This window comes from Syzygium oleosum, unplaced genomic scaffold (genome assembly GCF_021117445.2).
Source record: "Syzygium oleosum isolate NSW1041296 unplaced genomic scaffold, Sole_v2.1 Sole_v2.15, whole genome shotgun sequence".
NCBI classification, from domain to species: Eukaryota; Viridiplantae; Streptophyta; class Magnoliopsida; order Myrtales; family Myrtaceae; genus Syzygium; species Syzygium oleosum.
Window position 1 is genome coordinate 3,522,549 of NW_026607499.1, and position 17,156 is coordinate 3,539,704.

Sequence of the window (17,156 nt, forward strand, 5' to 3'; positions counted from 1 at the left end):
TTCCCAGTTTTTGGAACTTGGAATCTATTATGTTTACCATGGAACCTACCTTGTTTTTTCAGTCTGATTCCAAGGCCCACTCGAGAACCTTTTTTTTTTATTCCTTTTTGTTTTTCTTTTATGTAAGTCCAAACTACCATGCCAATAATATCTAAAAAAAATTAATGGGCAATTAATACGAAAAATTATATATTAACAAAATATTAAAAATTTTGTAAAAGGAAATGATTCCTCAACTCATAAGAGGAAATCTCTAACCGAAATCGTAGGTGATATTTTTGAATTTTGTATTGATCAACCATTTTTAAAATTTAATTAACCATTTAAATTTACATAAATGAGTATCTAATTTTTGTAATTTTTCATTCTTGCTAATGAGCCCTACTTATTTTTGTTTATTTTTATTAGTTCTATTAATATATTCATTAAATTTAAGAAATTTTATTTTTAATGTAATTACGGATATTTTTGCTTGATTTTAATATTTTGGTTAATTTATTTATTTCCGTTTTCCTTCTTTTTTCATATTTACAGAAATCAAAGGTACAAAATAGAATTTCTTAAAAAAATGGAATGAAAACAACACCATTGCCGTATAGGTAGATCTCATTGTGAAAGACCTATTACTAGATAATTCATGGGTAGAGCACTTTTGCCCCCTTAACTATCATGTGCATTGTACATGCTCCAGAAAATATGACGGATGATTAACTATTATAACATAATGAAAGTTTAAGTAGATAATGTATAACATTTGAATTCGACCCAAAAAATGTATAACATTTGAAATTTTATGGGCAAACATATATTACCCCCAAAGTAGAGGGAGTTTTGTATAATTTTCCCTAATTATCATCAACTCTTTGAACGTTGTGGTTTGTGGGAAAAACGAAGAAAAAGTAAGACACCATTTGGCACATCTCCACAAGCACCTACCAAAATTTGTTTCTCTGTTAACACCCGAACATGAGTTTTGATTTGTCCAAATGTAGAGAAAACTTTGTTCATATCCATAAAATTCGGATTGATTTGACCTTTGAGTGGATCACCAAAAATTTGTGAACAAGTGGTTGATCAGACTGAATATGTACCCCCTTCATTAACCGCAACCGTCAATTCTCCAGCCTCGACCCCGACCACAGGCTGCCCCACCAAACCCTAGAGATCGGCACGATCAATCCCAGCCGATGGCACAGGCCTACAGCTCCGAAAACAAGCCGAAGCCGCTGGTGATCGTGACCTGGAGAGCGCCAACAGCCTCAATACCCCAACTCTCAAGGTCGGGAATGGGAGCGCATCTTTGACTGCTTCGCAAATACGCGCGGGGCGCGTGCTTAGCATGACCGGTACTATCACTGACGTGAGCCTGCTGCAGCCAGCAGCAGCTAGATCTATGGTCGGTTCTTGAGATTCCGCCGCTGCCCGTTGCATTCTTGCCGCTTCCGGCTCCACGGCGGGCAAGGCCAAGTCGTGGGAGGGAGCTTGGTTGGTGAGCTACCCGCAGCTGGGCCAGCCATCGTGATCTCAAGGTCTTCAACCAATGTTGCTTACAAAAGATGCGCAACACGTTTCCGAATGTGTCTCCGGGGCTTCCGTGCAATTGTAACGTGGCCAGCACTAACGATGTCCAGCTTTCCAGTTGATGGATGGAACTCGTCCTCCATTTTTGAATATCTTGTGGGTGATTGAAGCCGAATCGCAATCCTTTTTTATAGACGGATTTTGGAATCTCAAAGGTTAGAAAGAAGTTCATAGATTTGTTAGCACCACCTGATCTCGGTTTGACTTTCTGATCAATCTGTTGATCTCTTTTAGCTTCTCCTTTGTTTGTTTGCTTCTTGGACTCGGTTCCTTTCATGGGGCTGTGATGTGGAAGTGCCAACTCCTTAAAGAGAAAATGGTTTGAGAACGAAACATGCAACTCCATTTCTTGATCCTGATTTGGTGTTTTCTTGATCACATTAGACAACCTAGCCTGTCATTCCATCACATAAAACTTACCCTTTTGGGTTCCAAGCACAAAAAATTCATAGATTATTTACATATTTTGGTGACAAATCTTCAGCCCCTTTTATTCTTTCTTTTGTGAGACCCCATTCTTTCGGTTCTCGGCCCAGCCTATGTTTCTTCAAAACCTCAATCCAGGTGGGTTTTCATTATCTTGGGCCGGAAATAAAGCCCATCGCATGACAAAACAGAGGCCCAGGACATAAAACCCGGAAAAAAAAATTAAGGAATAAATGCATTAAAAATCTTAAAACTTGTCACCAAAGTACAATTGAATCATAAAACTTTCAAAAACTACAATCAAGTTTTAAAACTTGTTAAATTGATCCAATCAAATCCTTCCATTGATTATATTTTTTAAAATTAATTAAAAGATGGAAAAGGAAAATGAATGGATGGAAGAACATGAAGTAAAATTCAAGCATAAACAGTTAAAAGAGAAAGGAGACCAGAAATCCTGTAGCTCCCAAAGAACACGATGCTATTGTATTCGATGTTTAGGTATGGAGCGCGCAGAACGCATTTATCAAAAGAAAATCTACAACCTTCAAACCTATATGTATATTTCTCCCCTCTTCTTCTTCTTCTTCTTTTTTAATTTTTTTTTATGGATGTGTCTCTCTAAAAATCTTGAGCATAGAAGTCAAGGATGTCCTTGAGATTCAGCTGGAACAAACAAGTGGAATCATTGTGCATCAACCACAACATGTGCTCGAACAAGATGGAGTCCACATCCACCAGAACCACCCTCTTCTCCTTCCTCGTCCCCCTCTTCCTCGCCGAATTGATCAAGACCTGAAAAGGGTTCTCTTCCAGCACGAAAGGGTCCACCAAGAACTCCCTCCTCTCCTTCCCCACCACCACCGTCACCGCTGCCGGCCGCTCCGCCGGCTCGCCGTCGCCGAGCGCCTCCTCCGAGAGCGGTCGGTAGCCCAACCTCGAACCCGCGGACCGCCTCCTCAGCATCGAGACCGGCAAGACCAAGCAATCCATGGGGAGAGAGCAGCTCCAGGATATTAGGAGATTATGCTTAGAGTCACAAGATGTTTGGGAGAGAGAGAGAGAAAGAGAAGTTGAGAGAGAGAGATGAAATGGGCAGCAAAACGGCTAGTGAGAGAGAGCATATATGTAAAGGCGAGGAAGAAGAAGAGGGGGAGAAGAGCGTTGCTGGGTTTCCATTAATGATTTGGGTCGCTTTCACGAGAGTGCGCGCAGGCCATAAAGAGCCGTTGGGAGTGTGGAATTTAGCACGAATTGAATTGCCGACTTTAGCTTAGGACATGAAGGCGCTTTCAATATTCAATTACTATTAAAGTATAAGTGACATCGAATGCTCAACCTAAATATAGAACTTGTGATCGGCCATGTTCACGATGCTATTGATGATCCCAAACTCCACGCGATTATAAAAGAGGATTTTGTTGAACTCCCTCTTCATTGTCATGTTCTCAAAACCCGTCGTGTTAGCGGCTTTCGTCAATTTTTCACCCCAACACATGCACGCACGCACGCACGCAATGCTTTTTTCATGGGGTGCAATACTAACATAAAGAGGGATGATTACCAAAAACAAGTCATAAATTTATTGTAACGACGTTAATTTAGTGCTAAAATTTTCAATTTGATCAATTTAGTGCTCTACATTTTCATAATTTGTTAAAGTAGTTCTTCTAGCCAATTTTGACAGATAATTGCTGATGTGGACGCTAGCCGTTCTACACGGCATCGCCGGAGCTAACGTAGATAATTTTTGCAAATTTTTTTTTTTTCAATTTTTTCTTTTCATTTTTTCTTTCTTTAAAATTTTGAAACAAATGCAAAAAATTGTTCACGTTAGTACCGGTTATGCCACATAAGATGGCCAGCATCCATGTCAGCGGTTGCATGCCAAAATTGGCCGAAACGACTACATTGACAAATCGTCAAAAAAGCAAATTAAAAAGTTTAAGACCGAATTGGCATACATACAATAGTTTTAGAAATTTTTTTTTTTTTGTAATTTTCTCAATGTGAAGATTACATGAAAGCTCTCTCGTGGTCCACCATCCGCTGCATCCTATCATCCCAGGCTTTTGACGATTAATAAACGTGGGTTGGCACGTACATATAACACAGCTCAACATCATATGATGGACAACGAACCACCAAAAAACGATATTAGGTAATCAAAACAATGGCTGCGCTTGACCTAACCACACGTCTTCTCTTCGTCCTCTCCTCAACCCTCAAGACGCGGTTTGGCGCAAGTTGTAATGGTTAGGTGCCTCGTCGGCGTTGCATTGACAAATTCACATTCACCATGCAAATCAACTGAACCCCCAATTCGCATGCGCACTCTTCAAAGCTCTCTTGAGGCTTTAGCGACACGATCCGATCTGAGGAGGGCAAGGAATGGTCGTTGGGGCCTAAGGGCCCGGACAAGAAGCGGCTACTCATAGGTGTGTGTGTGTGTGTGTGTGAAAACTAGAATTAAAATAGGGAGGCACTTTTGTTAGTGGTCTGCCCTAAGAATCAATCAAGGTTGATACTCTAATATTAGTTGTGGATTAGGTTGTATCGGAAAACCGATCTTCACTATACTTAGGTAGTCATAATGTCTTGCTAGAGACCGCTTATGACTTGTGGGCCAAAAGGGTTTTGAGCACACTGCTAACGTTTAGTGAACTTACAGGGTCGCACACAATCGCGAACGGACTTCATATTTTCTGTGCGCTTTGATCTACTTAAGAAGTAGATATTTATTCTCCTATTTATCTATGCGGTCGTGCGCGTTATGAGATAACGTTACATGTACGATTGGAAGTGGATAGTTTGGGCGGGCCCAAATAGCCCGGCCCATTAGGGTTTCCTATAAGGTTATATATATATAGTGAGAGAGTCTTACGTATCTATGCCTCCGTGCCTCCAAGGAATGGGAAAACCCTAGAGAGAGTGTCTCCAAGAGAAACCCTAAGATAGAGAATCGTTCTCGATTCGGCATTCGAGAAAAAGGAACTTCAAGATCTTTCGCTAGTCGTTGGAGAATTCCGTTCTTGTGTGTGGATACCGATAGAGGCGCAACACTTGGGGCGCTAATCCCGACACAATCGGTTGCCGATTTATCTTTGATATGCAAAAGGTACGCTTCGAAATTCCCTTTCGATTTCAATATACACATGGATCCTGTCTAGGGTTCTATATTCCACTGCGTTGTTTTTCGTTGATGAACCCTACAACTTTTTGACGTAATGGCAATTGTTTAGCTTTGGATATCCAAAGTCAAGCATGCTCAGATAAGAGCACTCCTAGAATGGATAACCTGTTAGGAACCAATGAACAAATCGTGAGACTCGATATGGAACAAGTTAAAAAAGACAATACCCCAATGAGTTAATCTAGGCGTCACAATATGGTATTAGAGCAGGATCCCCTCCAGTAGGTATGTGATTTGGGGACGAACCACGCTAAAGCTAGTGGGCCTATAACGACTGTGTGTGTGTGTGTGTGAAAATTGGAGTAACCTGTACGCTAAAGGACAAAATCGTGGGACTGGATAGGGAATGGGTCAAAGCGGACAATACCTCAGTGAGTTAATCCAGGGCGTCACATTTAAGGTTTCAAAACCTTGTCAAATCACCTCATGATCTTTCCCTTTGTTTAATTAGCTTGAAGAGCACTTGGCGAGCCCTTATTATCGGACACATGTGGCGATCATGCTAATTAGCTCAACGTTAATGACTCTAGTCGGTGCCCTGGTTAGTGGGCACGAAAGAGAAAAAGCAAAGACGCCATTGGGCACATCTTCAGGAAACACCCACCCAGCTTTGTCTGTGAAAACACGCCGAGTCAGATAGGGTCCCTTGCGTAGAGGAAATCTTGTTCGTGTTCACAAAGTGGAGATTGATCATTTGATCTTTAATCAGACTGAAAATTACCGCTAGCAAACCCATTTTTGGAACAAGACTGAACGTGACTACTTGTGCAAGGCAGACTTCTCCTAACTCAATCTTGACTATCTGCACATGAACCTTAATTTCCGCTCATCGTTTTACGTTCTGCGATTGATCTGTTTACGTTTTTTGGTCTCTTTTTTCTTCTGTTTTTTTGGTTCTCGAGTTTGGTTGCGCGATTTGCGTGCATGTGGACTGGACTTTATGGACAAGAAAAGGATTATACTAGAGTTATTCGCATCTAACTGTTGCTTATTAACTTGAAATGATGTTGGGTTGGTAGCAATTCAACATCATATCAAGAAAGGCCCAATACGTTGGAACTGTCAAGGGTTGGGCCTAGAAACATTCTCATGAAGCCGCTTGCGTGTCCCGGTCACCATCATCCACTACGACAAACCTGTTAACGACAATGCGAACGAAATTGGCGGCAGACGAAAGGACAGAGAACGAGCCGAGTCAAGCATGCCTTGAGCTTTCGACGGAAGAAATGACGATGCATCTCCTCGGCCATGATGCACCTGGCCCTCTGCAGCTTCTTCTTGAGCCTGTCAGCAAGCTTCACATCTAGCAGCTCGTTGCTCGCCTAGGCACCAATGGAGGCCCCAAAGGCGGCGAATGGATGAGTCGAGCACGAGTGTGCACTACGGTAACGACTGCTTCTCGCTCGATGTGCGCGCGACGTGCGTGGCAACAACGTCCTGTAGCTCCTTCACCTGCTCCACTGCCCGCCGCACCTTGCTCCTCCATCCGCCTCTCAGCCTCCTCCGCCCCCTTCGGCGGCGGCATCCCGTGTCTCCTCGACGAGAGAGAGAGACGGAGAGATTCAAAGGATGAACAAGTTCAACAACAAAAACAGAAGACAAGCGTGCAACTTCGTTCTTGGGAATGAGAGTCGTGCGATGTCGTTTTTTCGAAGGCCAGCCATGTCGACTCGTTGTTCAAGATATCCATGTGGACTGATTTTTAATAATAAAAAATGCCAACTCATATTAAAGTTTTTATTATAAAAGTCATGTAATATTTTTTTACCAGAATTTCTCGCCGGATACATTTAAGTGATTGTTTTTTCTCCAATTTGGCACTTACATGAACCAGGGAAAACTTTTTACACTAAAGTGAGCGCCGTACGAAACTTTAGCACTTTCAGTCTCCTTATACCCATTTTAGTCTTGAAGAAACCAGTGGCGATTTTTAGCCGTATGAGTAAATTTGAAATTAGAATGAAAGTTATGAAAAAATTCACAGCAGAATTGGGTACGGGCCTAAATTTGAGGATTTTTCCAGGGGAATTAGCCCATGAAAAGTGAGGAAACAGAAAGCACCTCACTTTAGGTATTATTTATGATCAAAACTACATTAAGCTAATTAGTGGCGGATGATAAATTTTTTCTTCTTTTTTTTTTGTTTGGAAAATCAATTCTTTTCCGTGGGGGGTCTTATGTCAACCGGATCAGTGGACATATAAAGAAAGCCCGATTGTAATTATCCACATCAAACGCTTTTAAAGACGACGAACGAAGATGAAACATCATGAGGAGCAAGAGATGATCGATAGAGCAATGTTTGTATTGAATTCAGCCGATCATCTATACAAATCTTCCGATTTCTCGAGCCGTATGAGAAGAAAAGCTTCGTGTGCATTTCTAGGGAGGTTTTAATCTATCTACGTCTATCCCGACAAGCCGTTTATCGAGCCGTAACAATTGACGTTCGACTCCAAAGAGAATTGCGTTTTTTTAAAATCAGATTGTATTCGTATCTCTTCAAAAAACTGAATTAATGGTCGGCAATCATGGCAGACGAAGTGTGTGTAGAGTACCTTATCCAAGGCATCACCTCCACGTATAAGTAAACATCTTTCCATCACAAATCATATTGTTACTAAACACAAGGGAAAATAACACAAATGATCTCAACTTTTATCCTATGTGCAACCCAATGTGCAATATCGTCTCTAAACTTTTAATTTGTTCAATATGATCCATGAAAATATTTAATTAAGTCCCTGAACTAGATAATTAGGGACTAAGATTAAATCCAGGAATATAATTATTCATTTCTAATCGTACGAAATAGATGGGAAAGTCGACATCATTTTGGTCTTCCAAGACCCCCAAAAGTTGCTCACCTGGTAACATATGCTTTTAAGTTTTCTGCATCCAGCCATATAGTTCAAACATCAAATTAATCAATGTCGTTGACATTAACCATGCTTTGTCAAGTGGGTTTAAGGCCGTGATCCTCGCTCAAACACGTTACCATCTAAGAAAGAGAGGCTCTGGCGTAATCACTATCCGATGAGACTCGGTTCCAAATCCACAAATTGAGCCGATAAAAAGTGCTTTTTGCTCTTTTCTGCTGTTGGGAATGCGGATCCATTAATTCAGACAGGTTTTATCATGTTAACTTCGTCTTTTCATTTTGAAAATGAGCACCTAATCTTGTCCTGGTTGGTAGTTGAATATCTGCTGAATTTCAAAAGGATAATACTGGGTGAGGATAAGGTTGTATCCCGTGTGCATGAAGACATGTTTAATGCCATGTTAAAGTAAATAGATTGGAAAATGAAGTTTTTCTCCTTTTTTCCTCTCCTTATCCAAATGCATTGACAGCTGAAGAGAAGAGTCTCTGTCATTACAAGTACTAGTACTCATACGGCCAAACCTGTCGGTAGCCGAAAAACTGCTTATTCATTGAAAGGTCACGCGACGGGGAAAAAAGATTTAAAGTCTATACAAGTTAAACTAGTAGGGATTTTCTCTGCTTGCGTTGATGGTGACGATGTGTGGTCGCAGCGGCAGTAGAATAATAGAAGTGTTCTAACCATGAGTTGTGAGGCCTGTGACTGGTAGGTTTATTGCTAATTCTAGCTGTTGAACTTCTGTTCCGGTGTGCTTGTCGAAGCCTGCAACAACCAAGAAAAAACCCGAGTTTACCTTTGTGCAACAGAGGATATCCAGTGCTTGACTCGTAGATATTTCTCGCCTCATATACATCTAAAAACTAGGAATTGACAAGGTACAGCAAAGTCCAATGGGAAATGCAGAAATGGGGGCTGATAATTACTGGGTATCTTGAAGGATAGACACCAAAGAAATGAGGAGAAGAAAATGAGAGACTCACACCAACTGATGTGACAAAATTGCAGACAGCGCATTTGACCGACCGTGCTCCGTATTGATACATCAGGAGCATCCTGCAGTTCCCGCAGTTGACGTGTGCCACCTGGTTTGCTGTTGCAATACCCATTTGATGTAAGATCAGACCCTCAATGAGCGTTACGGATCAAATGAGCATTTTGAACATTCCGTTTCAACAGATTGGACAATCAAAGTGCAACAACAAGGGGAACTTAACATGCGACGACATTTAAAATTCATAGATGATCCAATACCCTCCAAGGCAAGGTTGACGGTGTGACAACAGGAGCACTGTACGCTTGTCGCTCCTCGGATGTACATGAGTAAGGTGTGGCAGCCTCCGCATACCAACTGGGCCATTTCGGTGCCTATCATGACTCGCACATGAACAGACTTTGTTATGCCAGACTTCCAATTGCTTCGCATAGTTGAGAGGATTAATTAATTTGACCAAAGTATATAATTTGTGAACTTTAGAGCAGCTAGCCGAGAAAGGTACCTGGAGGAGGAACTGCAGTGACCGCATTGCAAACTGCACAGCAAATGGAGGTCGCTCCTGCCGGATAAAGCAAGAGATTCCTACACCCAGAACAGACAAGCTGGCTTTGTGTACCTGACCACCAACAAAGTGCATTTTAGATTTTAGAAATTCGGATCGGCATTAATATGTCATTGAAAGAGTAAGTGCCTCCAGAAACAAACAGTGCCTGTAACGATATATGGTTAAGCAAAAAGGTAGACTTTTCGGATGATCAGAAAGAGACTAGCGAGTGATCAGTCCTGAATTTTTGAAAGTGAAGCTGGAGGTTTCTTGCAGCAGTTTACAGATTTTCTATTGAAAAACAAAATGAAATTTCGACAATCTTCCTCAGCTAATTGCTTATCCTCAACCTCTGTCTTGTTCTCCCAAACTCTGCAAATCTAGTTATCCTGCATTTAGCAATAGATTCATTGTCCTTCCAATGCCAAGACAAAATCATCTGCTTAGTTTTGGACCATTATCATAGAATCTTCAATAATTCATGCGACAAGCGAAGTGAACAGGACAAGAACATACACAGACTGCTTCAGTGCCACTCTAATTGGCCTTTTAGCAATTTTAACTCTTCTATATTAAGAGGCCATCGTCTAAACTCCATTTCTTAAAAACCATTGAAGGGCATACTTAGAGTCTACCCGAGATCGAAAAAGGAGCTAAGAATCAGAAGGTACCATTCACAGGCGGAGGAGTATATGGTGTCGTTGGAGGAGTTGGATACGGAGCGAGAGGAACCGGCATTGTATCAACCCTGCAGAGTAGGGATTGCCTTCTTCGAAGCTCTCAAAATTCTGCAATCTCAAACTCAGAGTATGCTTCTCTCTCTCCCATCACACCTGTATCTGGCAGACAATATATATATAGCAAGTCACGATGCATTAGTAGAGACACGGTTTTCACCAAGGAAAAATGGAAAGAAACTTGTAGAAAGCAAAGGAAACAGAGCGACAGAAACTCAAGAAGATATCAGATCACTTGACAGAGAACAGATTTTTTTACTACCAACTGAAATAGTAAGCTTCGATTACTGCCCAAACTTGTGGGCCATTTTCTAGAGGGATGGATTCGATTGCATTTAAGTGTGTCGCGCACCTCAGATTAATAGATGCTTCAAAAAGCCAAAGCCAAGGAAAATTCAGTGACCATCATGAAGTGGGGGCAGGGACATACCTCTCCAGGTTGCTGGTGAAGTGGAGAGAGAGAGAGAGGAGGAGGGAGAGGGAAGGGGTGGGGTCAATGAATGGAAGATGAGAGTGAGAAAATTGGTGTTAAAAAAGAGCCAATTTTGACTCTCTTGTATGGCCTCGGGTTGTCCAAACATCCTCAAACACCCGACTAATCTTATTAGCTAACATTCTTTGATCCCGCCCCGACCGTGTTATTATCAAGGCACGAGGACCCCGAGAAAGGCCTTAAGAACCTGTGGCCGCCACGCTTCGTAAGGCGCCGCTATTCTACGTGGGTCTTTTAAAACTTAACTGCCTTCCCTTATCAGGTTCTTTTCTTTTCTTTTCCAATGTGCAACCAAGCTTTTTGAACTCCTAGCTCCTCTGCTCTGGTAGAAGTGGTAAATTAACTCACCCATCTCCCTCTGTTGGTGGAATATCAAGATCAACCCCTTTCCAAGAACCTCTGGGCCCCCGCAAACAACCCCCACCCCTCCCTCTCGCTGTTATGGCTCCCTTTGGCTTCCTACAGTTGATGCATGTGAGCGATGCCATTGGCCACACGCTCCTCTCCCCTCGGACGTCGAAGGGTCCCGACCCAGCCCACGTCGCGCGACGGACCGATCTCGCCCGTCCGTAGTATCCATCTCCGTGCTGTCTGCAACTGGATTGAGATGGCCAGTAGCTTTTTAGTTGGCGGTGGTCCTGCGTTATTCTCCTTATCTATTGTCAAATTTCGCGTTTTGCCTTAAAGATGATTGCGAACCGAGATATTCTCCGGGTGTCACGCGTCGCCGAAAGAACCGAGGCGAAAATCGGAAAGTTTAGTATGAGGATTCTTCTTGGGACAATGATTGCTTCGCCGTAAGTTTCATGCGTTAACAAGGGGTCGCAGCGACAAGACCCGCAAAATATGTACATGGTAAGAGAACATGTTCAGAATATTAGAAGATGGAAAGTTTTAAGCTTTGCTAGCTTCCAGTTCAATTGATTCCTCGACTCTTTGTGCTTTGGCAGCTACCTTAAAAGAAAAATGCCAGGCTCAAACGCAGTACATGGTTCCCTCAGTAAAGACTAGTACATCCATGTTTTTCACGATTGACATTTCCTTGCCCTGAGGTGACTGCTCCAGAGAGTCCTTTCCACAGTGGCAATGGGTGACAATGGGTGAAATTTAAGAGTGAATGGCTTTCCAATGCTCGTCCCGCTCTAACGACATACTTGGACTCACCCGACACGATCTTTTGACGGAATAGTCGGAGCCAAATTGCACACTTTCATTCGACCTTAGTTGCCTTCTGCAAATGCAACACTTGATTATAAAGGTTTACGGTAATAAGGCGGACACTGGTCGAGATTAGCAGCGACAATTCGCTCTTCCGCATATCCAAAGGATAAGGTGAATCCATAGACCATTAGATTAAACAGTTGTGGCAGAGGGCAGTCCATTGCTATGTATCACTCTCAAGGATCCTGAAAGGATCTTCACTGTCTTCGGTCATGCTTTTTGCATTACCAATTCGGTTGCCATATTCGACACCGAATAAAATATTCGTACGCGCGTGGAGAACAGTACCAGCATAATTTAAACTGTTCCTCGCGAAATTCTCAGATGCCGTGCAATTAAAAAAACAGCAATATAAATGTGTGTTCAAATATTCGCGCACGCAGGCAGGCATGAGATGAGCAATATTTGTATGAATGTATCTGTGAAGAGTGCGTTTGAACATAAGGCTAGAATGCAGGGAGAAATTTAAATATGAGGAAAAAAACATAAATGAAATGAATGAAGAGACAGAAAGAAAAAGGAAAAAAAGAGGCTAGAAAATAAGCAGAGAGGGACAAGAGGGATCTAATAATGAAAAAAGTCCAAGGATGGGCAGTGCGGCCTTTATGAGTTAAAGAAACACTACAGAAACCTCCATTAACAGGTCCATAGATAAGGATGCAAAGGGACCACAGGTCCTTTACTTTTCTTGGCTGTTTTTCCGCGTTCTAACTTTGATCCCAACCGGATATTCCACCTATTGTTCTAGAAATGTCCAAGCATTCCTCCCCCCATATTGAGTTATAGGGAGACGCGTGCCATGACTGTGATTACCAGATTCAAGCACCCTTTAACCAATCCAAATGCATTCCCATAACATCCGTGCCGAAAAATGTCTCGTAATGGTAACTGAGGAGTGCGTTTCCATGAAAAAACACTAGGAAAAGAGCATTCTGGGTCAGGCATCCGAGATGCCGGCTATACTTACCTTGAGTCCGCATTTCGGCATTTTTTGCACCACTGATACAAAATTGCCTTTCCAGACAAAACAAACTGTTTCTGTGGCTCTTAGCAATGACTACCCGGTTGTTAACAGGCATTAATCAGTGGTATAGACAAGAGGATACGAAAGTCAAGTGGATAAGTTTAGGTTTAGATGGGAAGCCTAACCTTACCAGTCGGGCGGCACTTATGATTCGAGCAGCATCAGCATTTGTAACGTGTGACTTTCCAACCCATCTAATCTGGTTATCCAAACGCACCTCCTCTTGGATACACGTTACACACCACTTCTCTTGCTGACACTGGAATGATATCAGCAGGTGTTTTGGAGGAAGATCACCATCATGCACTTAAAAGGGTCTATTAATGCAACCTTATCAATCAACCAACTTGGCTTGTTACGCAAAATATAAGACAAGATTATGGTTTTGGAGTGTACCTTAAACCAGATGCCGGTTTGAGAAACAACCAAAATCTGCACATCATTTTAAAAGATGACAAGGACCTGCATCTCCTAGTCAAACATTAGCTTTTATCTCCGTAGACTCAATGCAAAGAAAACCCATATATCCTCAGCACCAACTCGAGGTGATTCAACATTAGGCATATTCCCAAATTGAAAATAACATCTCAGTAGCAGCATAAACCAGTATCCGTTTGCTTGAACAATAATGAAGGAACGCCTCTTTCAACAGACAAATTAAAACGATTTCGGAAATCACTTCCTCTTGTCCAGATATGCAGTGCCATTCCATCAGATGCAGACATATCATATTGTGGGAATCCCTAGATACCTTGCAAATCCAAAAGTAGCAACTCAATTTCCAGCCACAATTTGCTAGGTTCATAATAACAAAGTAACGTGGAGAAGAAACTCATGGTCAGAGCCAACTATCACGCCCACTTTTTAAGCATTTCCGAGCAGTCGCAAAGAGTGCATCTCTAGATGGTTTTCACCACCAAATGAAATTCAAAATAAAAAAATTTACCGATCAATTCTTTTCGCCTTTAATTAACATGGTGTTCGGGTCGAAAGGAACTTAAGGCCAGCATTTCAAAATCCGAAATATTTGCTCCTTAAGAACTCTAATGACATTAGAAAATGCTTAAGTTGTGTGCAGAGAGAAGTATTGCAACGGCTGAGAACTCAAGCTGCGACCCGCAATTGTTAACACTAGTTCAAATATTGGGAGAGTGGAAACTTTTCCATCCATACTGACAACATGTGCAGGGGAAGATAGTGCATAGTGCCTCAATTTTTTCCGCTCAGTTATCACCATGTTGAAATTGAATTATGTCAGTACACGCGGTTTCTGGCTCCATCATAAACCACGGATATTAGCAGTCTTTCTCGCTAGAGAGAATGTTACCACTCGGATACTTGCAAAAACATTCTGCTTCCTCCATGAATCTCCGATTCCATTTGCATTCAGATACCATTCTTATGCTATCACGTTCAATCAAAGAATTCGGCGCCAACAGCTTAGGATTGATATTTTTCAACGCCCCGACCTCCTTAAGCACCAACATTGTCCCTGGGAGAGCCTCCTCAATGTAGTCAGAAGGCCAATGCATATTTGTCTCCGATGTTACTCTTTCCTTCATTCTTCACCTCCAGCTAGGACATTGTCTCTACATTTTCAATCTCCATATCAACACGTTTCAAGCATTCGAAAATTCCATGTGAGGTACAGGCTTCATCATCTGCATTGGCTGAGTCATTCCTGCCTTTTCGTACAGTTTCCGAATTCATGCATTTAATAGACTTCTATCATGCTCTTTACCTGTCAAAAGATCAGTCTAAGCCATTTCTAACTTCTCTTGTTTTGTTCCCATTCACTCGTCTAAAATGATGCCTTCAGATCTAACATGAATTAGAATGCCGCGATGGTTTGTGAAGTTCTCACTGCACAAAATCGGAACTTACCATAATTTCAATTGATATCACAAGAAAACCACGGAAACAAATTCTGACCAAGGCATGGTTTATCTCAGACAGCAGGACAAAAAACCACTCCAAATAAAGGTAGCTGCCATTATTTGTGAAACTCTATGTCTCTCATCTGCAAAATGATATCTACATGAATTGTTCCAACTCCACTGGCTTACTCAAGTCGCCATTACATAGCCATGCAGCTCGGTAGTCAAAGCTCAAGCACTGTTTCCATGAATAACAAATCCTAGCGGTTGCTCAAGAAAAACAAGAAAATAAGACGATAACGTGTCTCATTGTCAAGGAATCATTGCTTCACTCATTGCAAAAAATGCTACAAAGCTGCATATAACAAAAGATGGATCACTCAAATTACTTCTTTAGGCAGATTCTTGTCATGTTCAGTGACACCCAAGAGGCTATGCCTCCAACTCGGCGGCCTATGGCATAGTTCTTCGTGGCTCTGCATCATGATATTCATCAAAAGATGGCCGCACTGCATTCTCCAATTGCAAGAAAAGTTCGACCCGTAATTCTCACACGCAAACCCAGATCGAAACTGACTGCAGTTCCCACCAAAAACTTCAAACCCGAAAATCGCTTTGAAAAGAAAGAGGGAAAACTGAAGCTTTAGAAGACGATCCAATTCAAGTCACGGAATAACCCAACCTACGTTAGCATAGATGAATAGTACTTTGTCCAAGATTTCTATGGATCGTTTGGAAGAGCTATTTGATCTAAATTAATGAAAATGACACCGACATCGATCTTCAACAGCTAGGTGATCCTACTGACAGACATCAACCAGCAGCTCATTGCACCTGGGCCAACCAAAAAAGACCCTGCAACTAAGTTTGTACGATGAAACAGCAATCGTACGAGGAGCAAAATTCAGAGCTTCAGAGCTTCAGAGCTTCTAAACGTCGCGGAGAGGTTGTGCTTGGGCTGGGCTTTTGCTTGTAATCCATCCACTGCGGTCTTGATTTTTTCATTCTTTTTGTTTTCGGATTAAAAAACGTGACACAAATAATCTCTGAACTTTCAATTTGTTCAACGTTATCCATGCACTTTTGGGGTATATGTTCAACCTAATCATTGAACGATATAAAATGTTCAATATTGTCCATAATCCATGGGCTAAGCTGAACATACATCAAAAGTCCAAAGACCACATTGAACAAATTGAAAGTTCAGTAACTACATTACAAATTATTCTAAAGTTCAGAGACCACATTAAATAAATTAAAAGTTCATGGATCATATCGCATATTGGCCACAATTCGAAGACCATTTGTGTCATTATCCCTTTCGGATTTGCCAAATGATATGTGAATTGTCTTAATTTCATCACCCACTTTCATTGAATATCTCGATTAGGTAAATAAATTTAAAAAAATTTATTCATAAATGCATTGCTTATTATTATTCAGGCACGGAAATCGTAAATGTCGATCTCTTGGGTACATCGAGTCGTCAATGACCATGTTAACACCTACTATCTTGCGATAATATTACCGTTTGATTCTCATTCCAACGAAATTATCTTTCATCATATCGGTCGGATTCATATTTCTGGACGATTTAAGTCCCCATCTGTACTTCTTATTCGAAGATATAGGTGGACACAAGACATACAATACTAGTAGACACAAGACATACAATACTTCCAAGGGTTAATACCACAAAAAAATCTCAACCGGTACACCTGCGATAAATTTACCCCAAACTAAATTATTTGATCACCAAAAGCAACTCAAATTGGTACACCTGTGATAAATTTACCCTACATTTTTTTTGGTCAAATTACCCTCCAATAGTTTCCGTTAAATTTTATTGTCAAATTACTAAGTTGGATGACACGTGGCAATTGACGGATGTATTAGTTTAGGATTTTATCATTCTTTTATCACAGGTGCACCAGTTTGTGATCTTTTGTGGTATTAATCCAATTTAACGGAAACTAACGGAGGGTAAATTTGTCATAGATGTGCGAGTTTGGGGTTTTTAGTTGTCAAAAAATTAGTTTTGAATAAATTTTTCACAGGTTTACCAATTTGAGATTTTTTATGGTCAAAAAATTAGTTTAGAGTAAATTTATTATAAGTGTATTAAATTGGAGTTTTTCGTGGTATTAATCCTACTTCCAATTATCATCCACACTTTTCGTTCAC

At 41.3% G+C, this 17,156-nt stretch overlaps 2 protein-coding genes across 2 annotated transcripts; both read right to left on the minus strand.

Annotated features, from left to right (window-relative positions):
• Positions 1-2,399: 2,399 nt before the first annotated feature.
• Positions 2,400-3,066, minus strand: LOC115678111 (auxin-responsive protein SAUR77-like). Its single transcript, XM_030601417.2, has one exon. The coding sequence runs from the start codon at positions 2,998-3,000 to the stop codon at positions 2,629-2,631; it is 372 nt and encodes a 123-aa protein (XP_030457277.1). The 5' UTR covers positions 3,001-3,066; the 3' UTR covers positions 2,400-2,628.
• A 5,390-nt stretch (positions 3,067-8,456) lies between these two features.
• Positions 8,457-10,358, minus strand: LOC115678110 (protein LOL1). Its single transcript, XM_056318464.1, has 5 exons — positions 10,292-10,358; positions 9,579-9,692; positions 9,334-9,447; positions 9,063-9,172; positions 8,457-8,844 (listed from the first exon to the last, which is right to left on the minus strand). Exons 1-5 carry the CDS (start codon positions 10,356-10,358, stop codon positions 8,806-8,808), a joined length of 444 nt encoding a protein of 147 aa, XP_056174439.1. The 3' UTR covers positions 8,457-8,805.
• Between the last annotated feature and the right edge of the window lie 6,798 nt (positions 10,359-17,156).